General features: G+C 31.4%; 1 protein-coding gene across 9 annotated transcripts in view; it reads left to right on the top strand.

Moving 5' to 3' along the window:
* The window catches only part of Obsc (Obscurin), a 633,182-nt gene that overhangs the window by 517,934 nt on the left and 100,214 nt on the right, over window positions 1-15,034 (top strand). For all 9 annotated transcript variants that reach the window (XM_081756092.1, XM_081756083.1, XM_081756059.1 and 6 more), the window contains 6 exons: window positions 3,953-4,061; window positions 5,819-5,991; window positions 7,538-7,658; window positions 7,996-8,176; window positions 11,858-11,979; window positions 12,921-13,099. In XM_081756092.1, coding sequence (XP_081612218.1) covers window positions 3,953-4,061; window positions 5,819-5,991; window positions 7,538-7,658; window positions 7,996-8,176; window positions 11,858-11,979; window positions 12,921-13,099 — 885 coding nt within the window. The remainder of the gene's footprint in view (window positions 1-3,952; window positions 4,062-5,818; window positions 5,992-7,537; window positions 7,659-7,995; window positions 8,177-11,857; window positions 11,980-12,920; window positions 13,100-15,034) is intronic.

Genomic DNA, 15,034 nt, shown 5'->3' with positions numbered 1-15,034 from the left:
AAGAAAGCATACGTGTTGTTATTTTCAACAGTATTTGTTAGAAGTCACATTTCACTTCTTAGATTTGAGATATTCACCTCATACAGATTTACTAATGGCCATTCATCTAAAACATTAATTATTTGCAGTACATCAGTTTCCTAACAAAATACTTCAATTATATCTCACATTTTAATTCTCTTTCAAGATGTACTATTGGTGGCGCTCTTTAGTCATTTCTAATTAAATTTGTCTTGAAGGTGTCTTATGTTAAAATCTTTATTTCGAACGGTTTTTGTATCTTTTCGCTGTTTATATTTAATTTCTTTTCGGGATAAATCCAAAATTCTTTTATATTAGTTTTCATTGAAAGCTACTTTACACTTACCTTGATTAAATAGCTACATTTTGTTTGAAATGTTTGCCTATGTCCTCGATTCCTCTATTTTTGCTTTCAAGTTGATTGTTTGGAATATTTTGAAAGAAAAGTTTCCTCTTATAAAGGGCGACAAATATAAATTACAACTAAAGCAAATATAAATTCCATAATATAGAAATGAGCTAATCTGCTATTTAAGGTTTCAAAGGTAATTGTATAAGAATATACAATATATTTTTAATCAAAAGTGCTACAAAATCAGACTTATCTTACGGTATTTTAATCATTCTTATTATACTTGACTGTAAATATCATGTTCGCTAATAATAATCAGAAGAGAAAATATCAATTTACTAGAAATAGGATGTTTACAAAAATAATGTAGAAAGTTACTTTAATTATATATTAATAAATTGAATGTACGTTATATTGTGTTATAAATTTCTGTTAAAAGAGTAAATGTAAACAAAAACACAATTGTTTTCTTGTAAAGTAGATAATACCTACTATAGTTTCAGTGTTTCAAAGTAGTAAGTAGGATGAAGAGATCAGCATGTTGCTATAAAATAAACTTGTACTTTTATTAAAAATTGTAATTCATTTCTTCTTTGTTTTCTTATTGTCTACCTATCTTTTACACGTACAAAGCATAACATTCATTAACACACTGCCATACATTTCAACAAATATTCATGATACATATATATACACTTCAAATACTATGTGAGAAACTGGACGGCTTTTATTAGTTTTGATAACATTTTTTTAAAAAAGTAAGTACGTGTGTTTTTCATGCTTTGTAGATGCATGCTTTAATGCTTAAATGTTTGCTGGATTCTCAGGGTGGCGCATTCTACCAAACCATCTATTTGTGGTAAGTTTGTAAATTTGAAAATTTCTTTATAGTAGAAGTTTTTCTTTGGTCAGAGCTAGTGTTACATTTAACAAAAAATAGAAGGAAATTTGTTAATATGTGATAAGTTATATGAAAAAAAATCATGTGCAGTAAACAGTGCATTATTAATTTGTATCTACTAAAAGTTCCTGTTATCTAGCAGATTCTTCTCTGCGTTATGCATATTATTATTTATTGTTGATAAACAAATCAATAAATTAATATTACAATTAACATTTTTGTTATAATACTTAAATCAAATGATAGAACTTAAATCCCAAACATAAAATAGATTTTTTTTCTTTTTAAAAAGTGGTCATTTATGAATCACTGGGAACGACATTCCAGGAAAATCCCAAGAAGCGTAATTGTATTTCAAACAGGTCACTAATTACATAGCTAAATGAAAGCGGTATTTTAATTTCGCCGTGATGGGGCTCTTAGGACGTTAGATCATTTTTAAGTATGACATTCACAATCAGTATGTTAATATTTAATTTACTAGTGCAATGAGTTACAGTGCTGTTAAAGTAAAACGCAAATTTCCATTTAGTAGATACAATTGCAAAATACCTGGAAATGACTTCGGCGTATCGTATTACCTGTTATTACATTATTACTGACAATCAATTAAACTTTATTCGGTATCTAGGCTAAATCGCATGAGTTTCCATTGGAAATTTAGCTCGAAGTCTCCTGTGTTGAAGGTGCTAGGGCAATGAATCAATAAAATTAGACCTTTCTATTGTAACTTATATTCTTATGACAGTTACAGTCTTTGATATATGTTTCTGATTTCCCACTACACTACCTGTTGCACTTCGTAATTTCTTCCGTAAATAATTTCAAACTCTTAGGCAAATCATGTACAATATCTTGCCTTGTTCTTGACATCTGCTCATGACAACAGTATCGAAAGGTGTGTGGAATTACTAAATATGAAATTCCTTTTAATGCGACACAAGCTCTGATTTATATGTAATAAAGATCAAATCTCACCTGGGAGTACGTTTTTAATAAATATTTGTGCTTATTTACGTAATGTGTAAATTTTAAAAATAACTTATTAAATCACCAATTATGTGCAAATAGTAATTTATGAGTTTTAATTATGTAACTTAGATGCGCTTCCAAAGTATTGCTATTGATCTGACAACTGTTTTAATAACAATAATTATACTGTTTAAGATAATTTATTTCAGTGAATATGATGATTAATACAAGAACATGCATTTAATTAAGCATTATGAACAGTTCTTACCACATCTATACCTCTTGCGAGAAATTGGGAGACAATCCACAAAATAAACAAACATAAAATTGTTTTCTGTTTTTCGAACGTATAGTTATATATGTAAATACGTTCTATGTCTATTTATTTTCTAAATTATACTCCTTGATCTTTATTATAACAACAGGTAAAGATACTGCGATAATTGTTTGCAATGTTTAATTAATTATCTTCTATTATCAAGAATTATATACACAGAAATAAACTATTAGTTATATATCGTCGGTGTTCAGGCAGAAGTCACTAAGTTCAAAAGCATACGAATGGAGTTAGGTACTTCTTCCAGTATGATAACGATACACAAGGTGAAATACACAACATTCTAACTAGATGTAGCCGATGAAATTGTGTTGTTAAGCGTGGTTATCCTTAGCGTAACAATGCCATCTGCTACATCTAGCCTCATAATATATCAGAACATCGTACATTTCACCTTGTATATCATCCTCGTACTGGAATTAGTACCTAACTCCACTCGTATGCTTTTGGAGTTAGCGACTTCTACCTCAACGCCGACGATATGTGTAATAATGATCTGAACTACAAGTTATCTACCTAAATTAATTTTTAATCAGCGTATTTCTACATTTCTTTTTTACAAATTACAAGACGTTCTAAGTATTTCTTCTATACCATTTTATAACATCAACTACAACTAATACGAACTGTTTGACATAAGATTATAGATAAACAACTAAGTCCCAGGTGGGATTGGTTGCTTACGTAAGTTATAGAAATATAATATACTTCGTATATAATATACGTAGATAATAGGTATTAAGTTTTTACTTAGAACTATTGTGCATTTAAAAATTTAGCAGAAGATGTTTTAATGAATCAGAAAATGGTTGTACATGATTTGTTAAGTAAAAACGAAATACCTATATTTATACGAGCGTAATGTTTTCTTTTGTCATTTTGTCTAGAATAACTATTTGCATAAATTAATTATTATTGTTAATAGAGTTTGCTCTGTGATATTTATGAAGATTTTGGATTTCAGTAGTAACAGCTACACGTTGAGATTATAATACTTGCGCAGGTAATATGCAGTGTATTTCTCGTGAAGTAAATCTCATGTAAATTGTAAAATGTCGTTCATTTTCTGCATGACCAACTCTTCTGAAGAGCTATAATATTTAATATTTGCTTCAATCTCAAAATATTAATATATTTATACTTTTGAAGTTCCTGTATCACTTTGTTAATGAATATATGTGAAAATTGTGTATTTATGATTTCAATTTAGAACTATATATATATATCTAGTATTGAATCTATTTTAGCATCATAAATATTATTAATAATAAGAAACAATCAAGTACATGAATTGTTTTGTCTCTTCTGCATTCTATTACATATAATTGTGGAAATATATCTGTTAACGAGTTAATCATTTCTTGTATAGCTATCCCTGTTATCACGAAGACTGAAATGGCGGACAGTATAATTTTTGAATCACTAGGAACGACATTCCAGGTTGAAGCCAATGGTATACCAAGACCAGAAGCTAGTTGGTAAGTCCATATCATTTTCTTACAATTGTACATGTCCTCAATTTTAGTAAACATACATCTTTGTTATAAGTAGGAAATTTTAATATATTTAAATAATGTTTGTTACGTGTGGTATCTTTACCACTTTATGAAAGAAAGGAAATAATATCTTAGAAATTGTAACTTGGAGGCTATGCAATCCCATATGAACCATCTATTAGTTAGCGTTTCTGGTGGAAAGGTTTGAATTTTGTACCTTCGAATGCGCGTCTCAAAGACAGTGAAGTTATTCGAAGGCAAAGTACAGATGGGCAACATATATGCCTTACTGGTCTATGTTCGTGTTGCTCTATCAAGTTACTTATAATTATAACTCGATTTGTAAAATATATAGTGTTCTTTAGCAAACCTAGGTGTATGAATTTCAAGAAGTGTTGTTAGTCGAAAATTTTCTCATTGTGCAAATGAAAGTATTTATGACGTTATGAGTGATGGGTTGTAAACTTTCATAAGAAAGGTGAATGAGGTCTGATACAATTACTATTTTAGGTAAGTGTTTAATTTTGTATTGTATGAGTATTATCTCTCCGTTTCGTATACTTTACGTAAAGAGAAATATTGGATTTACGCATTATTCGAATTCAATTCAGACGTAAATGTTATTTGGATTAATAATTTGAAAATTATTCGTGAAATTGATTTTGCTGTTGGAATTTCTCCATTTGACGTTTATGATAAAGACTTTGTATTGCTGAATTGGTTAATTGAAGCTACCAACATTATAATGTTATTTTTGTACAGATAAATTTCTCATATGTCTAATTTTTCATATTTATTGTTATAAAATATTGCAATCATATATACAAGCTTTCATTTCTCGAGTCCTAGAATACCTGATGAAATATATTAGTAAAGTTATTTATCTTTCAGGCTCGCGAAGTAAGATAGTAGAACAAAGACAATTTCTTAATAAGTTACTAAAATTTTGCTATTTTTATGCCGTTGCTAATTTCCCGCAATTTCTTCAAAAAAGTAATGTTTAATATCTAGTCTCATAATATATCTTTCTTGTCCTGGTCTAACCAACTAGCGGACCATGACAGAGCTATCAAACAGCACGTTACATGTTATATTCAATGCCAAAATTGTAGCTTCATTTTCGTAATGGAGTATTATTCTGATAGTAAACAAAATCCAAAGGCTACTTACGTTGGTTATATTGACTCTCTTTTCCTTTGATAGCTTAGCTCTGTAAGTATGAATCTATCAATTTCAATACGGGTTGTTTATATTTTTCTCAAAGTGTATAGTATACAAAGAATTTACACTTTACACAAACACACACACACACATATATATATATATATATATATATATATATATATATATATATATATATATATATATATATATATATAGTGTTTACAATTTAGCAAAACATTTCATGCAGCTTGCTTGAACTCCATTAGGTATATACTGTACATTGGATGTATATGAAATTGAGATATTCCAGCAAGCGGAATGAAATATTCCGTAAAATAAAAGTTTTTTTTTTTTGTATAAATGGTGTAATTTTTCATTGTCAATTTAAGTGAACTAGACCAGATAGAGCAAGAAAAAACATCTAATGTATTTAATATATTAAAGTAAAACATTCATAATGTATTATAAAAATGGTGAATGTTTTCTAAGAGTAGGTTTAGCTGGAGATTTTAAGAGAGGTTTAAAATAGTGAATATACACTTTAAAAAACATCCCACTTGATACATTTATTCCAGGTACAAAGATGGAAAGAAAATGAAAGAAAGTGACAGAATAAAGATTACTGATTCAGGTGAATGGTACAAATTAGAAATCCTTAATTCTCAACTAGAAGATGCAGGCACTTATGAGGTGAAGATAAAGAACAGATTGGGTGAAAAGACTCATCAAGCCAAACTTTCAATGAACCGTAAGTTTCCATCAAATCTTATCAATTATATTTAATTCTTATTCACTCTAATGTTTTAAAAAAAGTCAAAATTTAATTACCGAAAATGAAAACAGTGCCAGTGATTTTTTCTTTGCTAAGTTAATTTGTTCAGGATGTTGTTGTGCACTTTTTTGATCCATTTTTTGTTACCATCCTATCTAAACTTGATCTATTGAGAGCTATCTATTTAACAAGCTTCCTAGAAGAATACTATATATATTACTTTTATTTTCTATTTGAGCACTTATCTCTCTTATCTTGTAATATTTAAATTTGAATTGAAAAATTCAATCAAGTTGTAATCAGGAAACACAAAGATTGTATAGATCTACATATATGAGGGGGAGTCAAAAGGTAAAGGGATTTGAGAAAAGGTAATTTATTCTAATGATAGAAAACTGAAACATACATTATTTTTTCTACATGAGAAAAAATACATTTATTCTAATGATAGAAAAGTGAAACATACATTATTTTTCTACATAATTTCCCTGCACTCTTTAACACATTTTCTCCAACGTTTCATTAGTTTCTTTTTATTCCGTCGGGAATTTTTTTTTTCGGTTGCACGTGTAACCACCGCATCAATGACCGGTTTTTTTGGTTGCATGTATTTTACACCGCATCAATGACTAGCTAATAGTTGACGTTTACATTTCCTAACTTCTGGTGATACTGGGTATTTCCAAACCGCGCTCGCTGCCTTACTTTCCGGTTCATGATAATGTACCCAAGTTCGTGATAATGGCCTGCCCGATCTTTCCTAGTCACATAAAGAGTTTTTTCTCTGAGATCTTGCTTCGCGGTAAACAGCTGTCACCATACTACGCTTGTATTCGACGAATGATTTCCGCAGGTTTAACTCCTTCTGCAAACAAAAAGCGAATCACTGTCCTCATTTCCTTATTGGTACAGATCGAGAAAGGAGCTGCCATGTTTAATCTCTAAACGACCAACATGAGTCCAATGGACTTATCGCGTATAATTTTTATACGACTGGAAATTATGTGTAGTTCAATATATATCTTTTTATAGATATGATGTCGGTACGAATGCGTGGTTTGTATACTTACACGTTGTTAAAAAACATTTAAAATTATTACACGAAATTATACTTTGCAACACAATGTAAGGTCTGATAATATGTTATCAACAATGTGAGTCTATTCGACTCACCTTGGCTTTTTATGTTAGGAATAGGTTGGCTGTTGTAGGGTTAAGATCTGCTACATTCCAACGACTAACGGGGGAATAAGAGTGACACATTGCATAGAAGTGTTGCAGACGACACTAATTCAACGCTGGGTACTAGTAGTGTTACCAAACCCTTGTGCGAGAAACTCCCTAGAAAGTTCCTTTATTTTTTTACTTTTTCTCGTACTATATATAATATTTACAAGAATAAACTTCAGCCAAATTCTTTTCTCAAGTGAGTAGAATTCCAAGAAAAATCGTGTGGATACGTAGTAAATTAATTATTATCTGTATAGAATTATAAATGCGAAAATTTTGTTTCATATTCTAGCTGTCCATGAGTTCAGATGTCCGAAAGTGAAAGTTCCCCTTGCAAATGTGGCTGTAAAGAAGAACGAACCAGCTACTTTGACTACGACAATTGTAGGAGATCCCGCTCCAGATATTACATGGTAATTTACATATGAGTTCTATTTTATCTTAGTGGAAAAAAATACGATAAAATTCCTGTATAATATTGCCCACGACGCCGACATTTAAATTGATATCTAGTATAAAATTAATTACTGCACATAACAAATTATTTTTTTTAGCCTGAAAATACTACAAAGCCACGCTGTAAGTCTTTGTTAAAATTTATTTTCCTCTCTTTTCGTAAAGAAGTAATATTTTTTCATGAAGAATCTTAAATTTAATATTCCACAGGTATATAAACTAAATAAACTCTTTTATCATTGGCTATTTACAATTTTTTAAATATAAAAATATATTTCCAATTAACTCTTATAGGTTCCATGATGATGTAAAGGTTGAAGCAGGTAAAGATGCGGAATTAGATGTTTCTATCAAAGAGATTGAAGAAGGCTTGAAAGAATGTACTTACACTCTTCATATTCCTTCTGGTCAACATAAAGACACTGGTCAATACAAGATTAAGGCTTCCAATAAGTACGGAGAGACTGAATCTAGTGTAAGTGATTATTTTTATGAAAATGAAAGTCCTTTATGCATTACCTACAGCTTGCTTTTTAAAATTATATTACTTGCAGTATGCTTTTCAAAACTGAATCTTTCAATTTTTTTTAAAAAAGAAAGAACATGATACTATGATTCATAGGGAAGGTATCGTATGCCATAAATAAGTAGAATTTTTCTGATCAGGATAATACATTTATTTATTAAAACCAAAATAATATGTTTTAGTTTTAATAAGTAGATTAGTCTTTGGCTAGTTGGGAGCTCCGCCCCCAAGGCTCCCGCGTTTGCTTGACCTACGGCCTCGTACCTCTTAAACCCACAATACTACAGAATTTCAAGTATCTTTTCCTATTTCAAGCATCTAAAGAATAAGATTTTGTATCCTAAGAAAACGTCCATTTAAATAACATGGGAATTTTTCATCCTCTCTTTAGACCTTCTAAAAACTAATAATATTTAGTTTTGGGAATGTTCCTGTTAATTTGTTCTGGAGGGCTACAATCATGCCAAATTTCTAGATTCATTCATCATTCTACATCAGCAAGCTACAATCATTCTAATCCTGCCGGAAGTGCCTAAATATTTTGGAGTGTAGTAGATGTCCGATATAAATAACATGGGAAAAAATTTTCAGTTCCCCATAAAACCATTCTAAATGTAACCATTCATTTTTTTTTATTTTTAGTGATATTGTTAAATAATTCTATATAAAACGTACAAGCATACCGAATTTCATGGTTTTATTCTAATTCAAGTGCCTAAAACATGGCCTTATAGGTCCAAAAAAGGTCCATTTAAATAACGTGGGGAATTTTTTCATCTACCCTTTAGACCCCCTAAAAATTAAAAATATTCACTTTTATCAATTTTACTGTGGGTTAGTCCCAAAAAACCACAATCATGCCAAATTTCAACGTTCCACGTCTACCGAAAGTACCCGTTATTTTATGTCAGTGAGTGAGTTCATGTAGCTTTATATATAGTTAGGATGTATTACTCTGGTCAGAATTTGTTAGGATAGCGTTACTGTAATGGAATATATGCTACTATAGCGTGACTGTATTTATTTGATTCATATATTTTTTTTTTAAATTGAGCTCTTCATAATTTATAGAATACTTATACTACGTGTATTTACGTATTCCCAGAATATTAATATCGAAAATCAATTCGATGAGAAGAGACTTTTTGAGTATTTATACTTTTCTGTAAAGAGTGACTTTTAACTGAGTGATGTACAGTATTCTGGTGCGATATAGGAATATATTAATAGTTAGAAACAATAAACATAGAAATCCACATTGAAATGTTAGAAATTTAGCAATATGTTAATACAAACATATTTATCTGCTAATTGTTGTTCAATCAAATTCTGTATTTTGGTTATATTCGTCAGTTTTGTTCAAGAGATGGTTGAGATAAAATATGGATAAAAGGATTGAGAAAGGATAGAGAATGTTACTCTATGCAGATTTCCTTTCAAAAACGTACCAGCCTATGCTCTAGAAATCGTAGTGGAATAGGTGAACGGCAAATTTTATACAGCATTAGCTGTTATATTTAAATCTATGTAGACTCATTTCTTCTTTGATTCTTATAACCGTATTTTAACCTCAATTTTTTCTTCGTGAACAAGATTGAACGAGCAGAGTCAAAATATAAAATTTCAGTAAGTAACAATACGAGAATCTTTAAAATAATTAAGTTCTCAGCGACATTTTTTATGTACTGTGCAATGTAAGCATAAGTGTTCAAAAATGATAACTCTTGCTACTATCTTACTGTTTTGAGTCTTAACCTGGAAAATTGTAATAATTATTAAAATATTAGTTAATATCATTGAAATAGTATAATTCATTATTCAAATTATGCAAAACTATTATTCAATGTTATTTTAAAGTAATTTTTAAGTGTACCAGAACTAGAAAAAATCTTTGAAAAGTGCTGTTTATTGTTATGAAATGTTCCAAGGATGTGGACAAAAGTCTAAACCGTACTTTTATATTTTTTTTTATTGCTAAAAGTTAAGAATAACTAAAAGTGTACAACATATTGTTATAATATGATATTAGAAAAATTATGTGACCTAAAAATCTTCTTGTATATAAAAATAAATATTTGTTTATTTGCGTTTTATACAAATCTACATCATTGGCTTGACATACTTAACTCTCGGGAATAGACGTAGGCTTTTAGAATTTTTTGCCGGAACGCCAAGATTAAGAATACGTGTATCGACATAAAATCATTATATACAACCTACCTTTTTCATAAAGTCGGCTCTTAGTACCACGAAATATGGTATTTCATAAGAGACGCTGAATTTGTATGTGCAAGTTTACTTGAAAAGGGTATAGTTGTTATGGCTATAAATACAGAGTTTTCTTGGTAGATTTGGAGGTACCGTAGGCTATTTAGAATTTTACTCGGAGAACGCTGAGTACTTCAGCTGCTAGCATTCAATAGTTCGAGACGTTCTTCTTGTGATATCATAATTGACTATCAAACGTTTTGTTCAATTATGAAAAACTCTTTTCAAGAAAGAGATACAACCTCAAATTATAACATTTTGTTCTGTACGAAACATACGTGGGCTGTGCAGAAAGTAGCAGACGCTTTGAAATAAAAAAGTAACAGAATGAACAAACCAAATTGTATTATAGACATTTGAAAGATAAACTCTTAAACTATTTTTCCACATAATTGCCATGCAAATTAAAGCACTTATCATACCGTGGCACAATTTTTTTCAATACCGTCGCTGTAGACATATGCCGCCTGTGATTTCAACCACTGGCTTACACCGGCGTCCGTATCAAAAAGTTATGTAGCAAGCTATGTCTTCATAGTCACTCGGTGTCAAATCGTGGCTGTACGGTGGGTGATCAAAGACCTCCCATCCAAAACCATCCAAGAACTCTTGGATATGCTTGGCTGTGTGTGGACGTGCATTGTCTTAATGAAAACAATACCTTCGCGCTAAGTTTCTCCCGGCACTTGTTTTGAATCGCGCGCCTTAACTTTTTCAGTGTTTCACAATAGTGGAATCACAGACCGCACCTCACAAGAGGCAGGATTTTCTATTGCAGCGAACATTGTAATCCGTCTCAAAAAGCACAGTAAGAGTGTCACAGTTCTCATGCTACCACAGGTGGATGCGTACTGAGTGTGGCAACGTTCTGACGTCAAGATGGCTAGTCTAGCCTCGCCACTGCCGCGATAGGCCAAAACGTCTGGTTCTTTCTGGACAGCCTACGTATGTGTACATTCACTGTGTTTTCACAAGAATCATCCATTAATCTTTTTGTTTGACGAAAGGATTGGCCTCTTCTATACCGCTCATCAGTATCTTCTCTTCCTCGTCTTCCTTTCACAATGATCTCTAAAAATCTCAGAACACAAGTTCTCAAGGAATGCCCTAAACTGTTTCTCTCATTTCCCCCAATATTGATTCTTTATATTTTCCATCTATTTCATGCTTCATCTTTGATTACCGTTCTGCTCATCTGAGTTTCCCCATTATTACCCATACTCATATTTTGAAGGTTACCATGTCATTGTGTTCGTTTCTGTTATGAGATTTTTCCCACACCCATCCACCCACCAACCATGTTTTTCTTCTTTCTAAAGTACAGCCTCCTAATTTTAATTTCTGTTTCTGTTTATTCTCTAGGCAAGATTAGATATTTTGCTCGTACCTGAGATTGAAGGTTTGAAGGACATCACTACTATTCCATATGAAACCATTAAGTTCGAAGTCGTTATTTTGGCAAACCCCAAACCCAAAGTAGTTTGGTAAGTATAGCCTCTAACACATTTCATGTAAAAAGAAATCGTAAAAAACGTTAATCGTACATTAATCATATTCAATTTATAAGTTAAGAAGAATAATAAGTAAAAACTCAAATAACTCAACAGAAGGAAAATAAAAAATAACTTATTAAAAAGTACAAAACAAAGATTAAAGAAATGTGATAGATGAAGCCGTTGATTACAAATAAATTTCAACTTGTGTAGATTTCTGTAGTGTATCTGTGGAAACTCTGAATTACTGTTATTACCAGTCAACGGGATTCCCTCTGGTTTTATTTATAGTTTTAGTTTTTCGTTTTATATTCATATAATATAAGTATTTCAAAATATTAAGTAACTTAAATTTTTTAAATGTTTTACATTTCTGTTAGCCATACTTTGAAACATTTACCAAATTTAGTTGAACAATAAAACTTTTGTCATAAAGAACTCGAAATTATTATATTTTTTTAAAAAAAATCTTACTTATTATTTTCGACTACCGCATCAGGTACTTAACTTAAAAAGAAGTATTATTTCTTGTTGTAATGCCATTTAGTTAACTATTATGTATTGTTTTTGAAATATCCGCAGAATAGCAGATCCCTAGAACGATTTCCAAAAGCTATATGAATAACAAAGACAGAAAATTGATTGCATCATTGGTATTCCATGGCAAAGCATTCGCTTAGCAAACATAAACCCATAGTTTTATTTTTATAAGCCTGGTGAACACGTTTATCAATATTTCTGCGCGATTTTCTTGTGATTCATAATAAAATGAACAAAATTACACATATATGAGAATCCAATTGTTAATAAATATGATGGGGAAGAAAGTGGTAATTATTTACAACTATTATAATTTATTTTCAATGATATTATAAGATTTTATACCTGTGGGCACTACAAGTATGGTTTAACAAATTGTCTTACTTTGATAGGTCTAAAGGTGGCAAGGAGATCACAAACAGTGAACATACACAGATTATTGCAGATATTGTAGCTGAAATCTACCGCTTAGTGATTACAAACATCGGTCTTGGGGATGATGGTGTGTATACTCTGACCGCTTCCAATGCACAAGGAGAAACAACGTTACAAGCAACATTGAAAGTCCACAGTAAGTTTTAAAAGACTTGGAAATATTAAACATTTATTTTAATAAATATAAAGATTTGCTCGTTTTAAAAATGAGTTAAGATTGAACTGAATGATTCTATTTAAGAAATGACCAAAAGCAATTTAGAAATTAGGAAATTATAATTTACTTATTACAATAAGAAGGTAGAAATTTTCTCAAGTCTAGATTTATCTTTATTTATAACATTTTCTAAATAAAAATTAGAGGATTTAACTGTTCTAAATGTCTTTCAATTAACAATATGAAAACAACTTTAGATTTAGAAATACTCGTATTGCCAGATTAATAGCTTATTTTAAATACAGGGTATTTCAAAAAGAATGACAATTTTAAAAATCCCTATGTATTAATAAAAGCATACTACAAAAATGGGATAGATTGCAAAATACTCACAAAATCTCCAAGTTTTAGTTATGCTATTACAAATGCTCTATGTGTCCACCAGCAGCAACATGAACAACATCTAGACGATAGATAAATCCGTCATAAACTTTACATAATGTATCTGCGTTTACAGCAGTTATGGCGGCTGTTATTCTGTTCTTCACTTCTTCTATGTCACAAGGTAAAGAGGAAACGAACACACTATCCTGACTATCCAAAATACCGACGAAAAGCACGCTGGACCGAAATTACTGACTCAGTCTTTGCAAACTGCAGTACGCAAAATGCCTTCTGTTGACCGGACGCCATCTTACTTCTGACTGATTGCAAACTGAGAAGAAGCATTAACTAACATCTAACGGCGATTTTCTTACACTTAAACCACTCCCATTGAAAGAACACTCATTTTCTTGCCGGCACGTCTCATGTTCCGTAATTATTACCGTCCAAAAGGAGGTCATTCTTTTTGAAACACGATGTATATTAGTTTATAATATGAATAAATAATGAGTAATTAAAGATGTGTTCTGAGTATATATGCTCTCGTTATAATGTAAAGTGTAACTGGATGCTGCAAATTACTTTGCACCACATAACACCAACATTTCTAATATTTTAAACTATAATTTGAAGTTAGAAAACCTTTTGAGTTTTACGTCCCACGGTTATGCCGGTTAGGCTAAAGGAGACAGTAATGATGAAAAATGAATGAAATGGTGGAATGAAGAAAGTGGGAGGAAACGGGAGAACCCCGAGGAAACCCACGCACATGGTGTTTGTCCACCACAAAGTTCACTTGGCTGGGGCTAATTTGAAGTTAGAGACGCTTCATAAATAAAGCTTATTAATGCTCTTTGATAGTAAGATCGAGATTCTACTGGAGATGAAGGCGTGGTGGCTCAGTGGTAGAGCGTTCACCACCGGTGCTTGGGGTCTCTGGTTCGACCCCAGCTTGCGTCGTGTGGACTTTGTGGTGGACAAACACCGTGCTCGTGGGTTTTCACGGGGTTCTCCCATTTCCTCCCACTTCCTTCATTCCACCATTTCACTCATCTATCATCATCACCGTCTCCTTTAGCCTAACCGGCATAACCTTGGGACGTAAAACTTAAAGATTTCATTTCATTTTTTCTACTGGAGATATTCACATAAAAATAATGAAATGAAATGAAATTTTTAGTTTAACGTCCCACGCTTATGTATTTTAGGCTACAGGAGATGGATGATTAAAGAAAGTAAAATTAAGTTTTTATGCTCTCCCACCGGGAATTGAACCTTAGACCACGTACACCAAAGGCACACGTGCTAGCCACCAGATCAGCGGGAAGGGCACATACAAGGATATAAAATGAAATGAAGTAATTCAGTTTAACGTCTCACGATTATGTCCTTTAGGCTAAGGGAGACGATGAATAAGGCAAGTAAATGATGATGGAAGAATTGGTGGAATGAGAAGGTGGGAGAAAACAGGAGTACCCCGAGAAAACAAATGGATACGATTTATCTACCATAAATTTACTTGGACGAGGA

The sequence above is a fragment of the Thermobia domestica genome, chromosome 1 (genome assembly GCF_964235325.1).
Source record: "Thermobia domestica chromosome 1, izTheDome1.hap1.1, whole genome shotgun sequence".
Classification (NCBI taxonomy): domain Eukaryota; kingdom Metazoa; phylum Arthropoda; class Insecta; order Zygentoma; family Lepismatidae; genus Thermobia; species Thermobia domestica.
This window is presented reverse-complemented; position numbering and strand designations above follow the sequence as displayed.